At 32.1% G+C, this 21,016-nt stretch overlaps 1 protein-coding gene across 1 annotated transcript; it reads right to left on the bottom strand.

Moving 5' to 3' along the window:
- Window positions 1-593: 593 nt before the first annotated feature.
- Window positions 594-15,763, bottom strand: LOC130614786 (alpha-1,6-mannosylglycoprotein 6-beta-N-acetylglucosaminyltransferase A-like). Its single transcript, XM_057436246.1, has 18 exons — window positions 15,500-15,763; window positions 15,190-15,311; window positions 13,844-13,933; window positions 12,308-12,361; window positions 12,046-12,198; window positions 10,863-11,023; window positions 9,554-9,694; window positions 8,946-9,082; window positions 8,253-8,380; window positions 7,940-8,005; window positions 6,859-6,936; window positions 5,902-5,985; window positions 5,616-5,678; window positions 4,872-4,988; window positions 4,641-4,718; window positions 4,321-4,423; window positions 3,519-3,576; window positions 594-2,441 (listed from the first exon to the last, which is right to left on the bottom strand). Exons 1-18 carry the CDS (start codon window positions 15,753-15,755, stop codon window positions 2,240-2,242), a joined length of 2,091 nt encoding a protein of 696 aa, XP_057292229.1. The 5' UTR covers window positions 15,756-15,763; the 3' UTR covers window positions 594-2,239.
- Window positions 15,764-21,016: the final 5,253 nt, after the last annotated feature.

Consider the following 21,016-nt stretch of genomic DNA (forward strand, 5'->3'; position numbering starts at 1 on the left):
AAAACATTACAAAAGGTCTAAATAAAGTTTAAAAAGGTCTTACAAATATAACGAAATGCAACTGAGTAAAACATGTCATATTGATACGCATTTAGTTCTACGTAAGCTAGCAACCTCTCACACATTTCTCTCGTAGAAATTCACAGCATGGAAGTTATATTGTCTCTTCTATTTGTCTTTCCTCCCTTTTCCTCATTCATTCAACCATGTTTTAAATGCCATTTCATTATTAACAGTTTTAAATGAAATATTAGCCAATTTTTTTGAACATTAATTTGAGTGTCATATAATAATTTCTAGCTCTTTAAAAAATGTCGATTTTTCAAAACAAAAATTACGTGTTTACATCACGCTTCTCAATGTTTTAATTTAATCTTGAAGTGTAAAGTGTAGCTACCTGAGCTCGCTCCGGTAGCTTCCGGGTTGTTCCACGCGCCGGCCATCCTGTTTGACGTTAAATACTCAACTGCAACATTTTTTTTCTCCGGAGAGTAACATTAGCTGCTGAGGTTATAAGTTCGACACATAAAAAATGTTCCAAAATAGCACCTTGGGTCGTGGTCGAGGGTAGCGGGACGATTGAAAAAAGGATATTAAACAATTCTCCAATTCTATTACTTCAAATTAGATTCAAATATACTATTTGACATTTCTTTGTATTCATTATCCCTTGTATATATGATTATACAAGATTTAAAATTAAAAAAGATATTTTTAATAATGTAATAAAATGTATCACGATGAGGATAAATCCAAATTCACAACGAGGTCACAAAAACAAGAAGCAAAAAATTTAATTTTGAAAAAAAAATAAAATAACGAAAACATTTGGATTTAGAGACCAAGTCAAGATGAGAAAAGGGTAAAAAAAATAATAGAAACTACGAAAAGCTAAAAGTATTTTGAAATAAATTAATAAATTTAAAAATATATAAAAATATATTAAATATATTTGCAAAAAAAATTAACCCGAGCAACCCACAATAAAATAAACTTGACAACTATTATTTTATAACTTTGATCAAAAAGATGTAGTAATTAACAGACACTTCACTCCATTTCTCTACGAAAATAAAATATGTTTAAATAGTCGTATGAAATTTGTGTTCGTGTGGTGAGTAAAAAATATATTATCTAAAGTGTAAAACATGTGGAAAATTTTGGCGTGTGAACTCTTTTTTTTATAAACAATTGATATTTTGCACTTCGCTCTAAGTATTGTTCAGCTAATTAAGAAAAACGACCCGAAAAATGCATACACAGTTTTTACCAGTTGTAAATTCATATAGGCGATTTGTTATTATCCAGGCACTTTTGAAGCGATTGTTTAAATTCGGCATTGTTTATAAAAACAAAGCTTCAAAAATAAATAAATACGTTCTATAAGTTTAAGGTTTAAATTTCCAAACACCTTAATTGTTGGGTCAAGCAACTAAAAAATAAATAAAACAGACAACACATAATATCTAACAAAAAAAATTAAATACAAAACAAAAGACAACTATATTTAACATAGAAACTTCAGGGTAGAAAGTATACACAAAACTACACATAGGACGTAGTGCAAGGATTAAAACTTTTACGCGAAATCAAGTACTTCTAAACCGTAAAAAAGGATGCGCGGCCACCTATTTTTTTTTTAAAAAAGAAAAATTCAGGAATTTTTTGGGCTTTTTTTCTGATTCCACAAAAGCACAAATTGCAATGGAAAAAACGCCAACACGTGATGACTGCAAGTCATGACCTAAACAAAAAAATAACTTTTTTCCATAAATTCCTTAATTTTTGCCTTGGCAGTACTTCCACGAGTTTCCATCCATATATATTTCTATATGAAAACCTATTGAACCTATGCGCGTGTTAAACACGCAGATTAGGACCACAGTAAAAACTGCATAAATTGTCCTAAATTCTAAATAAAAAGCCAGCACAGTCAGCATAATCGCCACGGAGTTTAAAAAATCGTACAAGTTTCTTCAAGTTGAAATGTTTTATCTATGACAAAATATTACACCAAAACCATGTCAGTCATGTCTCTCCACCAACCATTCACTTCAGGTTACTTTCATGTTAGAAGATATTTATACCATTGGAAGGTTATGCTAGAATAAACCATTTTATTATGTATGTATACGTAACTATTTTTATGTTTATACTCTATATCTTCTTAACGTTGGGTCTTCTGTATATTGCTTACGAAAAGTGTACGTGTAAATAAATATAGATATGTTCTTATTCCCTATAAACAATCTGAGCATATTGATGACTGTTCTAGTTCATAATCTCTACAGGGACATAATCGTCTGAACTTGTTGCTTTCGTACATGCAACTAAATAATTGACCATGTTGTTGCAGAAAACAGATGTTTGAAATTGGATCGAACGATGGAGGGTGGAGAAAGTTGACAGTTCGAATCGAACGACAACTAACGTTTCCAACTCTAAAAAAAATTTATGAACATGTATTTAATACGAACAGCGCTTTTCCGCTGAAATGTTAACCTCTACTTGAATATTTCATGAGGCGGATTGTGAATGGCAAGTGTTTTTCTAATTTCTATAAGAAACTAAAATAGGCCACAATTTTAAAATGGAATGAAAAGCAAAAGGATTAACTTGAACTTTTCTATAGTAAACACTACAGCCTTGTTTACACGATAGTATTAAGGGGATTACCGGTGTTAATGGCGTTAATGTAGGCGCTAAACACGTTAATGAAAAGGTAGTGTAAATGGTCAGTATTAACACCATTAGCGCGTTTAGCGTTAAGCAGTTAAAGGGGCTATGGAACGATTAACAGCATTGGGACTATTAACTATCTCTAAAGTTTATCTCTAAATAACGCCATTGAAGCTCTCTTCAGCGCCGGTTTCAAGATGAGCAAACCTCAACGCTGACATTAAGGCCATACGGATAAGGGGAGTCGTATTGAAATCGCATTTTCTGTTGAGATACGAATAAAGATATGAATGTGCCATGATAAAGATTCACCTATGTATACACACCGTCCGGTTAAACTATATCAGTTCCTTACTAACATATTGCCGCACGTAGTCTGGTGGGTTCGTCTGTGGCTCCCAGTTCTACTGCTGGCAGGGACGGTGGATCGAACCCCCCTCACTGCCAGGCAGGATGATAGTAATGAGCAAAGTAGTTCTTTTTTAATATGTAAATTTATGGTGTACAATTTGAACTACTGATACGATTGGTAATTATTAATATTCAATTATCCAAAAATAGCCCATGTCGTCGTCGCAAGGTTCATCAAATTTGAATAATTGATTGTTAAAAATATCTAAAAATCCTTGTTTTTAAACTTGATATAATTTCGCACGCTTTCGCGCACCTTTTAATATTCGGCTGAAACTTAAAAAGACTTGAAATTAAGGTACAATTATTGCTTTATTAATGCAAAAAACTGAAAAGCAAAAAGAATATGACTATTTACACTGCATTGGTGGTATACATTTAGATAGTTCGCAATGTTACACGTAAAATTAATAAATACACCATTATACCTTTCAATCACTGTTCGTGTGTTGATATCATCAAAATAAGTGCGCTCACAAATCATACCTGGAAAGAAAGAGAGTCATTCACAAAAAAAAGTGTATTTGCACCCCACTCAAAATTTATAGTAGCATCCAGCAGCATTCCGGAAGCTGCCACCATATTTTAGTGATTTTCCAGAAGTACAATTAAAGCACGATTTCCACATGCTTTTTGTGCCTCTTTTTCTATTCTATTCTGTTTTGTTTTTTGTTTTTGTTTTTAATAAATTTGAATCTAAAACATAGATCAACCTAGAATTTTCAAAATCAAACACAACGAGTGTATACTTATGCCTGTTACTTCTAGATTTCCCCTGAAGGTTGCTGAAATTATGCTATCTTTTCAAATTTATAAGTTGTCCTAATGGGACAGTGTCGACTTCAGTACAGAGAATGACAGGTAATAATTTTTATCACAAACTTTGAATTTTCTAAAACAGACCAGCTTGACTTGTTGTACTTATGCGAAGAACCAGGGAGTCCATGTTCCAATTTGACACATTATCTTTCATAAAGAGATTAGTTACGCATAAACATGACTGAAAAAAGAATATGGGACTTGACGTTTACATGAATTGCTATGATTGTATAAAATCGGTGTGGCGTATGTACCCATACAAAATGATGACACAAGTGCAAAAATAAAAAAAATTCAACCTTGGGGTTACAGTTATTTGATGATTTTAATAGTGTTTCAAGGAGTGGTCACTCTGTAAGTTGTAAATTCAAGAACTCCTTCTAAACGACTACACAAACAAAAAATACAAACCTTTTGACATGCACAAATCTTTACAAGATTGACCAACACTGGACATAAATGTTTTTAGATGATTAACTGGTGGCCATCTTGGAGCATGGACATCACAATAATTCTATGCGAGAGAAAACACTTTATACAAAAAAATAATTGACAATGTAGCAACTATAATTGAAGTATAGTTAAATAACCCATGTATATTTTACAGAACAAGGTAAATGAATTTAAATTTGAGAATGATTTGAGTAAACTGTTTTATAGATGGGATATTAACACGTTCGTTATACTGCACGGTATACCCAGGCTCGTATCGATTCATTGCATTAACTTACCATATGCTCTGTAAATACATGTACTCTTTCTAACATTCCTTCATTTGTGAACTCCTTCGGTATCTTCGGTGGTAGGGGCTAAACAAGAGAATGTTAATTTTACATGAAAAAGCAAAAACGCAAAAAAGTAACATTTAGGCGCCCACAAGGAGTCAACACCATATGCCAACGAACTTTAGTCAATAGATCAAGTCAAATAAAGAGAAACAACATATCACAAAAAACACAAACCTTCATATCTTTAATTTTCTGTAAAGTTAATCTAAGTAAAGTTTCGTTTTTTATATCTATCGTGTAACAGTACGGTTCGCCAACGAATTCTTCCATATATGGACTTTGTGAAGTCAACTAAAAAACAAATTAGTTCATCGTTGTACACAAACAACCATAACCAACAAGAAGGCTAAAAAGTATAAGCTCTAGAAGCGTCGTATCGATGATAAATTTTTTATACACAGTCACGGGAAGAAACAGTAAACTTTTCGTAGCTTTCAGTATTTTACGAGGTTCATATTAGGTGAGCTACCTAGTTTGTCGATATAATGTGGAAAAAAATTAGGGTGGACTCCACACGGATTGTGCACCCTGTCAAGACAGTAGAAACGAGCTTGGAAAAATTTCAGATTTCGTGCTAAGTGCTCTTGAGCTAACTTGATTTGCGGAGAGTAAGTTTACTTGTTCACACACTGAAAAAACAAGTCAGGTTCCAGCAGGAGACGATTAGGTCTTAATCATGTGAGACATGGCTATAAATTCCCAAAACTTGTCAAGCCTATTTAAGTTTCTTGGACATGAAAACCAGTTGCCTAGGAACAATTAAAACCTAGTTCTAAATCTAACGACAACATAATTTGCACACACTGTTGAAATGATTTAGATTCAGTGCTTTGCTATTTCCCATCAAAAATTGTTTGATTAAAATCTGTTCTCTGAAACGTTCTAGTTACTAGAAGTAGATTAGCTACAAAAGCATACCTTCCTAAGGGTTGGTTTATCCTTAAAAAATGCGTCATTCATTTTATTCTTTGGTTCATCATACTAAAATATAATCACAGAATAAAAATAGCACTTAAAGCATTGTTATTGAACGGTTAAATTAATACTGTACACCAATAAGATGAACACACGCTTTACCTAACACTGAGTATTTTCCCAACAGGTAAGGAAGAGGCATGTATAGGTAATGTTAGATCAGTACAGATTATCGATAGCACGCTTATCTACATGCTTATCTTTACTACTACTAAAAAACTGTACTGACCTTGGGTTGCATAAACACTGCCCCTGCTGCAAGAGCTTCCATCGGTCCAGGTCCTTCATATGGAAAACCCACACCAACAAAAAGCTGAAATACAAATAGAGACTGTTTCTAACAAGAGTTCAGGAGTCCTGGTGCATTTAAATCGCATAATGACTTACTAACGCTGTTTACGTACAATAATTGTTTACAGGGTGTCTACTATTTTTTTTTTTTTTTTTTATTTTTTGTTTGTTTTTTTACTACCGTAGTCTTTTTATTACATTCACAAAGAAAAACACTACAGTTAGGGAAAATGCTAAAAAAATTAAAATAACCAACATTCAACGTTATGGAAAGGAAAACAGTAACAACAAAATAGGTGAGACAATACAACAGACTGGTATATGTTGTCAGATTTAAATTTCAAGGTTTGTAAGGTTTTTCTCCAGAATATGATGGATATGTAAAGTTTTTAACGAGTGCAAGGTCCAATGGTCATTCTACCTTATCTGAGCTCTTGTTTAAGAAATCGTTTTTACTGTCATGCGGACCTTTAACCAAAAAGAAACATCAAAACATTCTAATGGTGCTGTTAGGACTAAGTTACATTTAAAAAAATATAATATTATAAGTATGTATACATTAGTGCTGTTTTGTAGACTGTAAAAAAATAACAGCAAAATAATAAAAAGTCAGTATTCAGCTTTTCAAATTTGATTTGTGTTGTAAGATATATTTTGCTATAAAATCTTTCCTTTTAATTGAGATGATACCAACGTCACAAGCTTTTAAATTTATTGTATATATTAGAAAGCTTTTCCAGCTGAAAATTATACAGAATTTTCTTTTCTTTTCAAAAAACATCAGAAAAAAACATAATCTTACTGATGCAATAGGAAATTAAGGAATGTTTTATACAATTAATCAAGTATTTATGGCAATTAATGGTTTATGGTATTTATGGTACTCCAATTTTACCTTTGACTGTGATAGTAAGTTTTGAACCTCCGAGCCAGAAACAGGACCATGGTTGATAATAAATGATGGTAACTGAGTCTAAAACACAAACATATATGATATCTTAATCGTTTTAAAAATCGTTATTCGAGAAATTAAAAATCAACCAATATTTTTTTGGAACATGCTAAATCTAAATAGGTTTCTAACTAAGACTGTTACTTTGTGATTTTAACTAGCTATAATAAAATATACAGTCTGATGTTTGTTTAAACAGCTTTTCCCTATAGCTTTCTTTTTTGGACCCCTTTGCAGAGTAGTTTCGTTGTTTCTTACAGACGAACAAAGATGTACAAAATACCGACGTGAGAAATATGAGTGACTGGCACAAATCTGGGGACCAGTAAACCCTGTTGATACTTTATGTGCTAACTGCCAGTCTTGTTTTCATTTGTCCAAAATAACATAGAGACAATTTTGTGAAATCAAGTATTCACAGAAATTACCAAAATTAAAAACCCTAAAAACTGTTTTTAATGAAGTGAGCATTTTCACTTAGTATGAGACATTTTTAGGAAAAAGAAAGCCTAAAGTCACAAAAATATTCTAAAAAAAAGGGGTCTATATCGTCGTCCAGCCATTTTTACTGACTCCTTATGTTTTTAAGTCAAAATAAAGGCACAAATCTTTCGTTGTTTTTTGTTGTCTTGTCTTATACTCGCCCCAATTAAAGTTCTAGCTTCAGTGAAAAATCTATCGCTATTGCTCACAAAATTGAATTTACAAATTTCATGAACGCTGCAACTTCTGTGCTTGTGTGCTATCTACTAGTAAGAGGGTATTAGTTGTTCAGGTCAACTCAGGCGAAAGAACAATAGAAAATATAGACGGTTTCAGGCATTTTTATTATTTGACCTTAAACAAAATCAGTATTTCTTAATCTATACAGTAGAGACAATGGGTATACAAATTTCTAAATGATTTTCTGCCTAATTGAATTTCTCCACAAGAAGCCTATCGATTAGTAAAAGCAATAATTACTTGGTCAGCTTTAATGGTTGTATATATACTTTCATCAACTTATTACAAAATGAATACTTACCTCACTAACTGTTGTAGCATGAAGTTCAAAATATTCACTTATTATCTTAAGGTAGTCAATGTATTCCTAAAATACGAAAAATATAAAAATTATTAAAAATAAACAATAATTAATCTTAAAAAAAAGTTTTATACTAAATAATAAAATATAATAATGTAAATTAAAAATTTTTTCTAGGGCTTTGTAGTCTAAATTTAAGCTCTTAAAAAATCAAATTTTCTAAATTTCTGTGTCTCTCGACTCTCAATTACAATCTTTATAATTCTGCCCCCCTTCCCAAAAGTGATGTTTGGGATTGTATCTTCTTACTTACTTGAAAATAACTTGAGAGTTTTGCATACAGCAAAGCTTTATTCTTTTTCTGTTTCCATTGTCCCTCTTTATTATTCTTTTTGCTACTTCCAACAACAAAACCAAGAAAGTAATTGTCATGGGTGTGAGCTACAATTAAATTATAATTAATATATTTGCGAAGTTACCATACTTTTTGTTTACAATGTGTGCAATGTTTGATGCTGGCAGACTGCTTATTATAAGTTTGGCTCTTCGAAATGCTTAGAAGGCAGTAACCCATTAACCCCATTTTATATTTGAAAGTCCATTCATCGTCACATGCCATGTTTCGAATACCTATATAGGCTAGTTTTAATTTGGGCAGTTTGAAATGTAAAAAGCAATTACGTGAGGCAAGTATGAGAAAAACCACTTAGCTAGGCAAATAAACCATGTTTCGTTACCTCCATAGATGGTAAATAGGAGAAATAAAAAATAAAAAACTTAATTTTTCTTGCAAAATATCAATGTATTCATTGCCCCTGCATTATTAATTGAATTTATAAACTTCAAATATATATGACCAAATGAACTAAGTCCTGATGCTACGTATTTGACTTGGTAAATACAAGACAGTATGTTATATATACAGATGAATCATCTATTTAAATCAGAGCATTTAAAAATTGTTTAAAATGTTTTACTGCATGACAAACCATGAAAGAATACTTACGATATAATGTTAGAAACTGTGTGGGAATTAGATTATGATTTGCCCAATCTGAACGGTTGCCAGGTATGGCGTGAGGATATGCTGGGTAGTTATATTCAGGAAATGTACCAAAAGAATCTAATACGCGAATCATGCATCTAATAAAAAAAAACATGCTTAAATCTGTTTAAAAATGTTTCACAAAGTGAAAGTCGTAAATCAAACATCGAATACTTTCATGGATAGACATAACAACACTGAAATTCAATTTTATGCAGTGTAATATATTTTTTATATTAACTCCCTACACAATTCACGCAATTTGATGTTTACTTTGAAATATGTGAGTTATCCATAAAGCTTGGTTTCCAATGTCATTGCACAACAGTCAAAAGTCATTGTGGAGACTTTATTGGAAACATAATAAAAACCAGAGATGTTGCACAACAAATATTGTAAGGATGAAATATATTCCATCTCTGCAACAGTTTTACAACACATGTTGCACAAAAAGTACATTTATTGGAAATCAAGCTTAAGGAAATACATTTTGTTCTAAAGCAAATGAGTACAATATAAATTTCTGTTAGATCTCTGATCAATAACAAACGATTTTTCTGTTTGTTTACCTATATTTTGCTGTTGATGCAAAACCGTTATTATTAGAAAGTATGATAACTCCATTCACATCTGTATATATTGTTTCCACTTTATCTTTTTGTATTGTGGAAGATGCACAGTTATTTTTATCGTCTCTATCTAACAAATCACTACGAAAAGAAAAAAATGATTAGTAGGTTCACATATCACCTTTTCGTATATACAAATCTTAAATATTTTCACTTTAAGGTGTTGCGTTACCTGTAGGGACCAAGAGTTGCTTTCATTTTATGTTTTTAAATTATCCTGGCAAAAATGCATTACATTCACAACACTAAAAACTAAGCTTAATAAACGTTATTATCTATGATTATTAGCTTCTTTCATTCTGACATGAGTAACAGTAAAAGTAGCTAGCTAAATAACAAGCCACAAAGTTATCAGAACGCTTTGTGAATCTTCAATCCAAAATCGAACAAATTAAAACTCACAAAAAATCTTTATCTGCTTTGTATATTAACATTTTATATCTCTAAACTACTATTTTGACCATCTGGATGACTTTTTAACACTGAGTTGCACAACATTTAATTTTCATGGCAGAACTGAAACATAACTTTGTTAATCCATAATCTACTAACACTAAACCAGGGATTTAAGGACTGTTTTTTAGTATAGTCTACACCAAACTGCACTAACAAATTTTACTTTTCTGTTTGGTGAAATCTGTAAATATAGAAACAAAAGAAATAATTTACAATGGACAAAGTACCTCTTAATATTTTTTATCAACAATGAAAAAAGAAGACCAGAAAAGAGTTTAAAGGGAACACAAGGTGATAAATGATGTTGGATTGATAGAGCTCTTGTAGTCATTAATTTGAACATGGGCAACACCTATTTACAAAATACACTTCTTATCATGTGTCTTTTTTAACAGGTAGGTTGGTGATATATATTTATATAACAAAATAGAAACTTCAAATGAGGGGTTACACATTGCTTAACAATAGATGAGAAGTGTTACATACGGCTAAAGCCCATACCTAACTAACCAAGCAATCCTGAATTCTTGACAACATTTTTTCTAATAATAAACTATATCTTTGACCATTGAGGTCATATTATTCTCGGGTCTAAATTGCCAAATCAATTGTATATCAGACAAATTTATAATTAAGATTAAGTAACTAATAATACCAACAACCTTCGCACTGTATTTTTTCACAAGTGTATTTTTTTACTCTTGGTGTGTTCATGTACACTGCTTACTTCTAACAGTATGGGACAGAGGAATTTGAGGTGCACCGAAAACGACAATGACATAAAAATACATACATTAGCAATGAGCCATTAAGTACCACTTTTACATCATAACCCAGGATATACAGACTTGATATTAAATCAGTCCATTGAACTAATTCACCAAGTGGTCCACCATGACCAGCATTCAACATAATGTGAGGTTGAAATCCCATTGATCCCATAAATGCAAGAACCTAAAAAATGGAAATAAAAATTATAATACAAGGGAGAAAAATTAACATTAGTTATGATTTCCAAGGTCTTTGAAATAAAAAGAGAACAACAAAATAAATTTAGGAAAAGATGTCAATTAAAGCTACTGTGTCCAGGCCAAGCCTAGTCGGAATTACATGTGGCACAACATTATTGCAAATTAGCGATAGAATGCGATAAGAATTACATGCCATTGCACGCCTAAGTCATGTTAAAGTGTGCAAAAAAGCATGTGTGTACAGTTAAAAAAATTTCACTATTTATAGCATGCATTTATATATCGCATTTTAACTATTTAAAATAAACATAAACAAAATAAGTTTGAAGTATGTTGTTGCGGTGCCATTATTATTTTGATGGGCTTTTGACTTTCTAAGAATGTCAGCCTTTTTAATTCACATCAGCAAAATCGCACAAAAAAAGTCTGTAAGAAATCATAAATATAACAAGAGTGTAGAGTGTAGTTAAGTTTACTTTATACGACAATGCACGACGCATTGTAACCATGAAGCTCTAAGCGAAAATTCATTTGTCAAATATTTTGAGCAAAAATATTAAACAGTTTATAATTATTTGTTGTTACATTAAATAACTGTGGAAAATTTATAATTAAATCCTGTTTTTTCCATATCAAGCGTTAATATTTACATATTTATGCATTTGATCTATATGTTTTTCTTAATTTTATATTTATTTATATTATAAATATAATGGTTTTTCTGGTAAATAAGAGAATTGTTGAAGTTTATAAAGATTTTTATTTAGGGGGTAGCAAAATATAAAAACTCCCATTTCACAAACTAACATTATGCTAATATTAAAACACTACATTGGGAACAAGAAATTGCACTTATTCATAGCACGCAATGAAAAAGCAAAGGCGAGTAAAAAATAGAACACCAAAATTAAATCAGGCATGTGCGAAGGTGTGCACGTAAGATTTTACGGCATTCCTGACCAGACCTGTCAAATGTCCTGTTTCATATGTAATTTCAATATATACCCTTTTTTTCTTCCATTTTTGTTTCAACTTTGCAAACCTTTCGCCAGCTTTGATCCAATCAGGCCAAAGCTGTTTAGCTCTCTGTCTCATCCATTCAAACTTCCGGCCAGGCATTAACTCTAACAACCCTTTAATATCAAATCTTGGAGATGCCTAGAAAATTAACTCAGTGTCAAAACTCTGTAAACACATTTGAAACAAACAAATACTATGAATAAATAAAAGTCAACAAAATATTAACTTAAAATGCAGTCACACTCACATATTTTATCTTTTTATGATTGTATTTCTCATAGTTGGGACAAAATGGTTCAACCTATAATTGCGAAAATATGTAAACAACTAATATAGTCAAACCAGATTTTAGGTTCCCTGCACACAACCACCTCAGGCACTATTGAATTCCATAATGAATTTTTTGTAGAGATTCTCCAAAGATTTTTCTTCACTTTCATTCGAAGAGAGGAATAATGGCGATTGTTTTAACTTCACTGATGATGCTGACAAGTTATTTAACTTTTTATTAGACTGTGCAAAACTTAATAGACTGTATTTCGCTATTAAATTTGTATGCTTTATAACCCACTTACTTCAGCTACAAATGTTGTCAAAAAATTGAAAATCTACTGAAAATAAAAAATTTATAAGCTTTTGAACTGAATAATATTCACCAACAATGCATTATTTAAGGTGAAAGTCCACCTTGATTGCGCAGTACGGCGTTCAAGTTGCACGGCTAAAGGCTCACGTTATTGTACAACATTTCATGAGCGCTTTTGGTCGTTTCGTCTGCCATGAAAATCAAAACGATTTTGATATTTTCGATGGATGCACAGGAGCGCCCCAAAAAATGACGTATATATAGCATTTTGACCGATGAAATTGCTTGAAAACCATACTATAGAAACAAGATAGCGAACCAACAAGACAAATTCAATACAGAGGAGTATGATGCTAGGGAAAATAGAGAAATAGAAAGAAATATGGCGTATATTGCCAATTTAAGACGTAATGATAGTCAGGTTAGATTTCTGGTACCATCAAATGATATATCCAGCGACAACTAGAGAGATCCACCTCTAGGTGGACATTGAATTGCAACATGTTGTTCCACTGTCTTGGGAGCCTTCTTTCAATTTCAAAATTCTTCTTTCAAAGTGTCCCATATAATCTTGCACATATCTTTAACAATACGCCCAACTGTCAGGCTACTCATGCGATAACTATACAAGCTATCGATATGAATGAATCACCAGATACAAGATACCGCAAAGTTACGCAGAGTCTCTCCGATGGTTGTATAGCTTCCCGACGAGTATTATCTCGTTCTAGTTTGGGTCCCACTAATCTCAACAGGTGCTCAAATTTACTGGGAAGTATTCGAAACATTTTGAAAAATACTGACTGTCAAATAGCATTGTTTCTTTCACCAGTGTGTGAAAATCAGCCTTTTTCTTCCTTTCTTGAAAAATCGGCCACACCCAGAATCTTTTCCGTCTACGCCACTTTGGAATCCTTCTTCACATTGATGCAATCTTCTTCGTAATGTCAATAAAATCAAAAGTCTTTGTCGCAAATCCTTTCTTCTATAAACCACAGCCGCCATTTCTGTTTACTTTTTTCTGTTTATTTTTTCGCGCTAAGTGGACATTGCACGCTTGTGCGCCGAGTGCGTTGAGCATGTCATGCACTTTGGACGCTGTTCTTCGCGATCGAAGTAGACTTTCGCCTTTATACAAATCTACACACCCTAATTAAAATATCTAATTTGTGAACCCCCTATGGAATAAAACAATACCTTTGATAAATAATCCACAATGGAACAAGCACTACCATCAACACCATGAATCTCACGAAAACATTTTGCAGGCCACATTGCTTGTAGGTACTAAATAAAAGAATTAAAATTTATTTATAGATTGACGAATAGTGGTTTGAGTGAGTGTAAGGTCAACCCTTTTTTAGCATGGTGTTGACCCAAGTCAATTTAAGAATTCAGCATACTAATTTTGGGGACATAATTGAAATGTGCAAAATAAGTCACATTTGGTAAAGGAGTGGTCTACTGGATTTTTAATCATATATTCATATATTTAACTTTTTTTTGTTGCTCAAAATATCGAAAGATCCAGTCAGCAAGATCTGGTTTTTTAAAACGTACTTTAGAGTCGTGGCCATGAGAGATTTAATGTGATGTAACTGGCAAAACACTGCAATTCTCTGAGTATATGTATGTTTAAAAGTAAAAGTAAGAGTTAGTTGCTGTATACTTGTATGGCACACGAAGAAGACTAGTGATCTATAACGTTGTTTTTTGGAAGTGTTTGTAGTTGAGGTGATTTCAATGATTATTTTGTTTTGAGAATTCACTCTATTGCAATAAAGAAAAGCATGAAATATATCTCTTATTTCCCTAAATTTGTTGAATTCTACTAGCTATAGCAGATAAATTTTCTTGTGTTACAAGATTTTGTGCATGTTTAGTTAAAATGGTGGTTCTGCCTGCAAGGGCTTGGTTTATGTAAAATGTATCTTGCATAATTTTTACAATACATTTTGGAGAGTAAATTTTACATTTTTTGCTTTCTTTATATTGTTGACTGTTTACTTCTACAACAAGCATATACTTTGACACATATTTCATTTTTTTGTCTATAACCAGAAATCTGTTCTCCAACACACCTAATATTATTTATCTGCTTTATTTTTTAACAACAGAGCATGCCTTCTCTTTTTCACATGAATTTCATTCATTTTAAAAATTCATGGTTGATTGAGAACATTATGTGTATATTATGATTTTAAATACATTATATGAACATTCAAACATTACAACGTTCTATTACTCTTTCAAAATTTGTATAACTTGTAGTTTCCACAGAGTCTGGAATTGTGAAAAACTTGGCATTATTTCTAAATATAGAAACAAGTTTCAAGCAAAAAAATATTACTTTGAAGGCTTAAAATGCTGCATCTGAATAACAGTGTTAACAAAATTTGAGTTTTTAACTGCACCACTCTTTTTGCATGTTTGAATTTTGCATGTTTGAATTTTGCATGTTTCATTCCATTTTATAAAATGGAATATTTCCAGGGGTTTCAACACAAAAAATACATTACTAAACAAACAAATCAAAATTGTACCTCCATTTTCTCAGCACACAAAGGAAAATTACGATGTGGCTTAACAACATCACATGATCGAATTGTTGGGGTAAGTTTAAGCACTGTCTTTTTGTTCACTTCATCACCATGATCAAAAAATTCTGAAAAATATAAGAAAGTATAAATTATTGAATGTTTCTACTTTCAGCTTTGGAAATTATTGAACAAGCATTTATTCTGTTAAAGAAAAACAGTGCCCTGTCCGTATGCATGATCACACAAAACTCAGGTACTGCAAAATGTGAATTATACATATCATCAACTTTAAAATCATCTAGAACTTCTTTACCTTTAAGTTCAACTGTTTCATGCATGTTAACTTTTTCTTTGCTGTCTACCTCATAGGCCATGTTTTTGCTGTTGTCAATGTGATTAATATCAAACTCAATTTTTTGGAATAGGTTATGAATTGAGCTGATCCCACTGTGATGTTTTATTAAACTTTCCAGTCGAAGCAAAGTGATGACATAAAGTCCTATCAAACATATCAGGATGAGAATGAAAATGTTTCGGTGGTTGATTCTTGAAATAGCTATTGATTTCATTTTTTTATCTAAAAATAGTCATATACTGCATACATACATTTTTTCATAAGCATAACGTTTATAAGCATATTGTAAGCATATCATCAAAGTTTTCCCCAGTTGCTTCCAATTGCCATTAACAATCACTGCAATATTTAAGACTGCATTAAGAACCAAAATTTTTGCCGGAAAAACCTTTGGACACAAACTTTTATTTCAGCGGAAAAATTTTGGGACAAGATTTTTAAAGTCATTTTATTGATTTTATGATTACCCTATATATCTATAATTTCTATGCACTGGTTCTTTTTTATAAAAATTAGAAAAACCAAAATTTTTGGACAAAAAAACTTTCGGCAGAAACAAATTTCGGACAGAAAAATTTTCTGACAAAAAAAATCTAAAAGTTTTACCATCCGAAAATGTTCGTTCCTAATGTACTTTCACAAACTTCAAGGCAGCTTAATGATTGAGTACTTAATCTTTATGAGCTAAAATAGTGGTCTGTCTGGGAAAAACGAAAGGTGACCAATATCTGGTTAATTTTTTTTACATAAGCATATCGCAAGCATAATCTGAGCCTTTTTACAAATTAGGGTTAAGAATACATGAGCATGATTTTTAAAATTATGTATGCTTATAAAAACAATATGTATCGTAAGACCAATGCAAAACATATATAATTTTTAAATATATATAGACGCGCTTTACTCCATCAAATTCTTTCATCATATATATATATATCTTTTATCATCATTTTTTAATGTTTCAGGAAATTTTAACTTGTCAATTTAGAATACCAGAGAAAATTTCAAGACCCTCAAAGCAGCGAGTTGTATAATTTATAATTTAGTTAGAATTAAATCTAAACAATTTATGGCGATATAGCTTAGTGGTTAAAACTCTTGCATTTTGTGCGGGAGACTGGTGTTTGATTCCCCCAAGGTGACAATTGAATATGGCGAGTAAATGTTATTATAGCCCTGGGTTAACAGATGGTAAAGGGAATTATTTGGTAGAATGCATATCCTAATTGGGTCTGCGTAGCTCAAAATGAGCATTAAATGCTCTAGGATTCCTCATCTAAGCCATGGTCCCTTCTGGAAATAATAGACAGTGCATCCCTCAATATTTGTGAGGCTAGCCATGTGAAATATGCACATCTATCTATCTAACAGAATTACTGGTTTAATCAAATATATATATAGTGGTGTTAAAAGTTACGCTTAGTGACAAACAAAATTTTTTCGGTTGCTTTTATTTTTCTTCGATCAATGGTCAATAAAAAAACTTTTATCTTCTTCAATGTTTTGTTCAAATGAATGTACTTAACTCAAATGTAATTTTAAGCTATATTCAAAAAAGAGCATACATTTAGCATACATATAGCATTATATTTAGAAAACATTTACTATTCAAGAAAGTAAATGAACATGAAAACATGGTGTATAGAAGTTAAAATCTATAATATATTCATAACTTTCAGGTTGTGCTAAATGGCAGAAACAATTTTTTATCAATAATAACAGAGTTTTTCACACGTGTAAAAACATTGAGAAAAAAATTTAAGCGCAACACACATTCTAGAAATATTAAGTTTCCATCTTTAAATCTTTACTTTGTATATATATAGACAGAATTGATCTATTATATTATACATAAAAAATAAACAACTTGCGAATCGCGATTAGGGGGCTGTTAATTTTAAAACAGATTCCAACTCTCCAAATTGGACTTGAAACTACGATATATAAATCTCCCATCCTTATTTCTCAAAAATTTTCCAATATTAAAATGTCAACTGAAAAATATATATATATATATATATATATATATATACAGATACATATTTTAACTGATAGTTATTTTCAGATAAAAGCCTTCACTACATGCTATATACAGCATGGTATAACCTTTAACCCCATAGCAACCACAATATATATAAACAACCAACTTTGCCAGAGAATTGGTAAGATAGCTAGCTACATACAGTCTCAAAAATCAACTTACAGTAAATCTAAAACCTCGCATCACTACACCACAAAAACAACAAGGAATGTTGATATAAATTTTAAATCCAGCGTCGGTGTCATCAGCAGAGGTGTACCATGGAATACTTGATGGCGACATGAAGATCATTTATGTAAAGCAGAAACAAAAGTGGACCTAGGACAGAACCTTGGGGTACACAATGGTGGATAGTTTTACGAGAAGACAGAGAGTTGTTGATATCTACAAATTGTTCCCTATTTGTTAAAAATGAACGAAGTAATGATAAAGGAATACCATGTATGCCATAGTGATATAGTTTCTTTGGTAGGAATTCATGGTCAACTGTGTCAAATGCTCTTTTAAGTCAATAAAAATGCCACATGCAATATAGTCATTGTCAAGTGCTTCCATAATTTTTTGGGTAATATTGAATAATGCATTTGAAGTACAATATTTTTTCCTGAAGCCATATTGATTTTGAAATATAGTGTTGTTAGCGGAAAGAAATTTGTATAATCGATTAAAAATAAGTTTTTCAAATATTTTGTCAATGTTTGAAAGAAGTGATATTGGTCGATAGTTGCTGAGTTCAACATTGGAGCCTGTTTTATAAATAGGGATAACTTTGGCAATTTTAAGAGATTGGCAAAACAGTTATACTGTATTAATGTTCAAAAACATTTTTTAAACAGAAAGTGGCAGAAGTGTTGTCTGAGGTATACAAAAAATGCATCCACAATCACAGAAGTCTCCACCATACTAACACAGTGTTTTGGTGACTGTAGTGGACTACTATAGCCGGTAGCTAACTAGCTGTTTTAAAAGAAACAGTTAGTCAAAATCCCAGGGTTTTTCACCCTTTACATTCAGTATCACCAAGAGGAGTCACTACAACTAACTATCATTGAACACTCAGTCAGGGTGGTTGAATGTCGTCTGCTGTCTCTGCATGCATGCAAAATCAGATCCGGGCTCAATCAGTAGCTATAGAAAGGCTGGAGTGCTCATAACATCTGAAAGGTTGCAGGTTCGATACCCATATAAGGTAATCGTCTACTTGGACAGAAATTTCAGAGAATTCTACAGCTCAAATGAGAGTTTTAAACACTCTAGCTATAGATGGATTTAACTAGCGCTATACGTAGAACAGTCTTTGTGATCCCTTCTGGCAGAGAAACATATGACGTGGTGTACCCTAAAAATTAGTGATGGATTGTATTACTATAACCAACAGAATCATCAAAAAAAGGTAAATAAGTAAATTATATACTGTAAAACAAAAGAGTTGGTCCAGTTAGAGCAAAATGATAAAACAAAACAAAACCAGCATGAGATCTGGGCAACATCAAAGCGTCTGGAACGTGTCGTACTACCCAATCGCATTTTAGAAAGATTCAATAAAACGTTAACGAATAAGCGAGTCAATTTAATTTTCCCTGTGTTTTGTTGTTTTTTGAATAACTTCATACCTCTGTATTCGTTTCGTATGGCAATAGAAGTAATACTTCCGGATTAGAGATATCAATCCCACCCACTTAAATTTATATTCTAATAACCCACCACGTGGCTGTCGAGTATCTCAGCATTGCTTTAAATAAAAGAAGGTTACCATGGAAACCCTTATGTTAAAGAAAAAGAACACAGTTATCATGTCGTGGGAAACCCTTGAAACCCCGTTGTTATTAAAATAAAATTGCAGCATGCTACCTTGTAAGTTTTCTCAACCCCTGCGTTGTTTTTCATTCAGACTTTTTAAACTTTTAAATAATTTAATAGTTAATGATAATTTCTTCCCTACTGACCAAATGAGTTTTATTAATGTTTCTGAATCCCGTGCGATGATTAAAAAAGTCGTGTCTGTAGATTATTACGGCAAATTATATAACGAAAAATTGATAGTTATGTCGGTTGATTATCACGGCAAATTACATGACGAAAAATTAATACAGTGGACTCTCCATAACTCGAACTCTCACGGGGAATCAGAAATCGTTCGAGTTATGAAGCGGTTTGAGTAATGGAGAGTTTGGAAGTTTTGAATGATTTGAGTAATTATCTACCTTACGGGTGAGAAGTAAGTCGTAAACAGTTATTTCAGTTGACATAACGTTTTCTCCCTGCTACCACAGACGCCGTTTTATTCATGAGAATTTCAAAACAAGAATATTTGTAAACACACCACTTGATATTCGAACGGCGCGTTCGAATGATCTAAGGGGCCGAACACACGTAAAAAATATTCGAATTAGAAAAAAAACCCGAAGTTCTTCAATATTCAGATTGTTCGAGTTTTGAAGAGCGAAAATAGCCTAATATGCTTTCAAGGGACAAAAAATATTGTTTGACTTAAGGAGATTTTCGAGTTATGGAGATTCAAGTAGTAGAGAGTTGATTATGAGAGTTCATTAGGAAATTTTCACGGTGCCTACGAATTCGTTTGAGTTAAAGAGCGGTTCGAGTTTATGGAGAGTCCACTGTAGTTATGTCGGTTGATTATTACGTAAGTGAATCTTTTTTAAGTGGCAACCCAGCTTTAATGGATGTCCCGCCTAAGTGTAAATCCAGCTTTAGTTCTCACAATTTATTCTCTTCTTCATTGCGTGAAAATATGTTCTCGCAGAATCCTTTCATTAATTTTTGTAACTCGTAGATATTCAACGTTTGGAAATATAATACAAAATTAATAAATCCGCAATAATTTATGTCACAAAATGTATTGTAAGCATTGAAACCGAAATAACTTATGTCGCAAAATCAATTATTATTATTTTTTATCCTCAAATTATGGTACTTCAATACTTGTAACAAACGATTTAATCAAGAGTTGCGAACACTTTAACAGATGTTGTTACGTTACAAAACAGACATCTTCAATTACTATTTCAAAATTCCAATAATTTTCAGGACTTTTTTCAAAGATATTTCTATGACATTTCGTAGCTAATTATTTTCTTGTCACAAAATAGTCAGCTTTTCAAAACTTGAGTTGCTTTTGGGGGTTAAGGAAGAGACATAATTATTTTCTTGTCACAAAATAGTTAGCTTTTCAAAACTTAAGTTGCATTTGGGGGTTAAGGAAGAGACCTAACGATTCATCTTGGGCACCATCGCTTAATCTAATTCGTTTTCTTTCTAAAACATTCAGAAAATTTTTCATGAAAACCTAGTCGTCAGGAGTTATGGATGTTTACGCCCGTGACGTCCTCAGGAGTTATGGCAGTTTACGACCGTGACGTCCTCAGGAGTTATGGCGGTTTACGCCCGTGACCCGTCGTTAAGGGCTAAACGAA

This window comes from Hydractinia symbiolongicarpus, chromosome 11 (assembly GCF_029227915.1).
Source record: "Hydractinia symbiolongicarpus strain clone_291-10 chromosome 11, HSymV2.1, whole genome shotgun sequence".
Lineage (NCBI taxonomy): Eukaryota > Metazoa > Cnidaria > Hydrozoa > Anthoathecata > Hydractiniidae > Hydractinia > Hydractinia symbiolongicarpus.

What these genes read in the sequence shown, in the direction of transcription:
- LOC130614786 (XM_057436246.1), bottom strand. Translation starts at nt 15,755, where the DNA reads ATGAAATCAATAGCTATTTCAAGAATCAACCACCGAAACATTTTCATT. An exon ending in ACAGTTTCTAACATTATATC is followed by an intron (nt 8,381 to 8,945) that starts GTAAGTATTCTT and finishes ATTTAATTGTAG; the next exon opens with CTCACACCCATGACAATTAC. An exon ending in AGATTTGTGCATGTCAAAAG is followed by an intron (nt 3,577 to 4,320) that starts GTTTGTATTTTT and finishes CTTTCTTTCCAG; the next exon opens with GTATGATTTGTGAGCGCACT.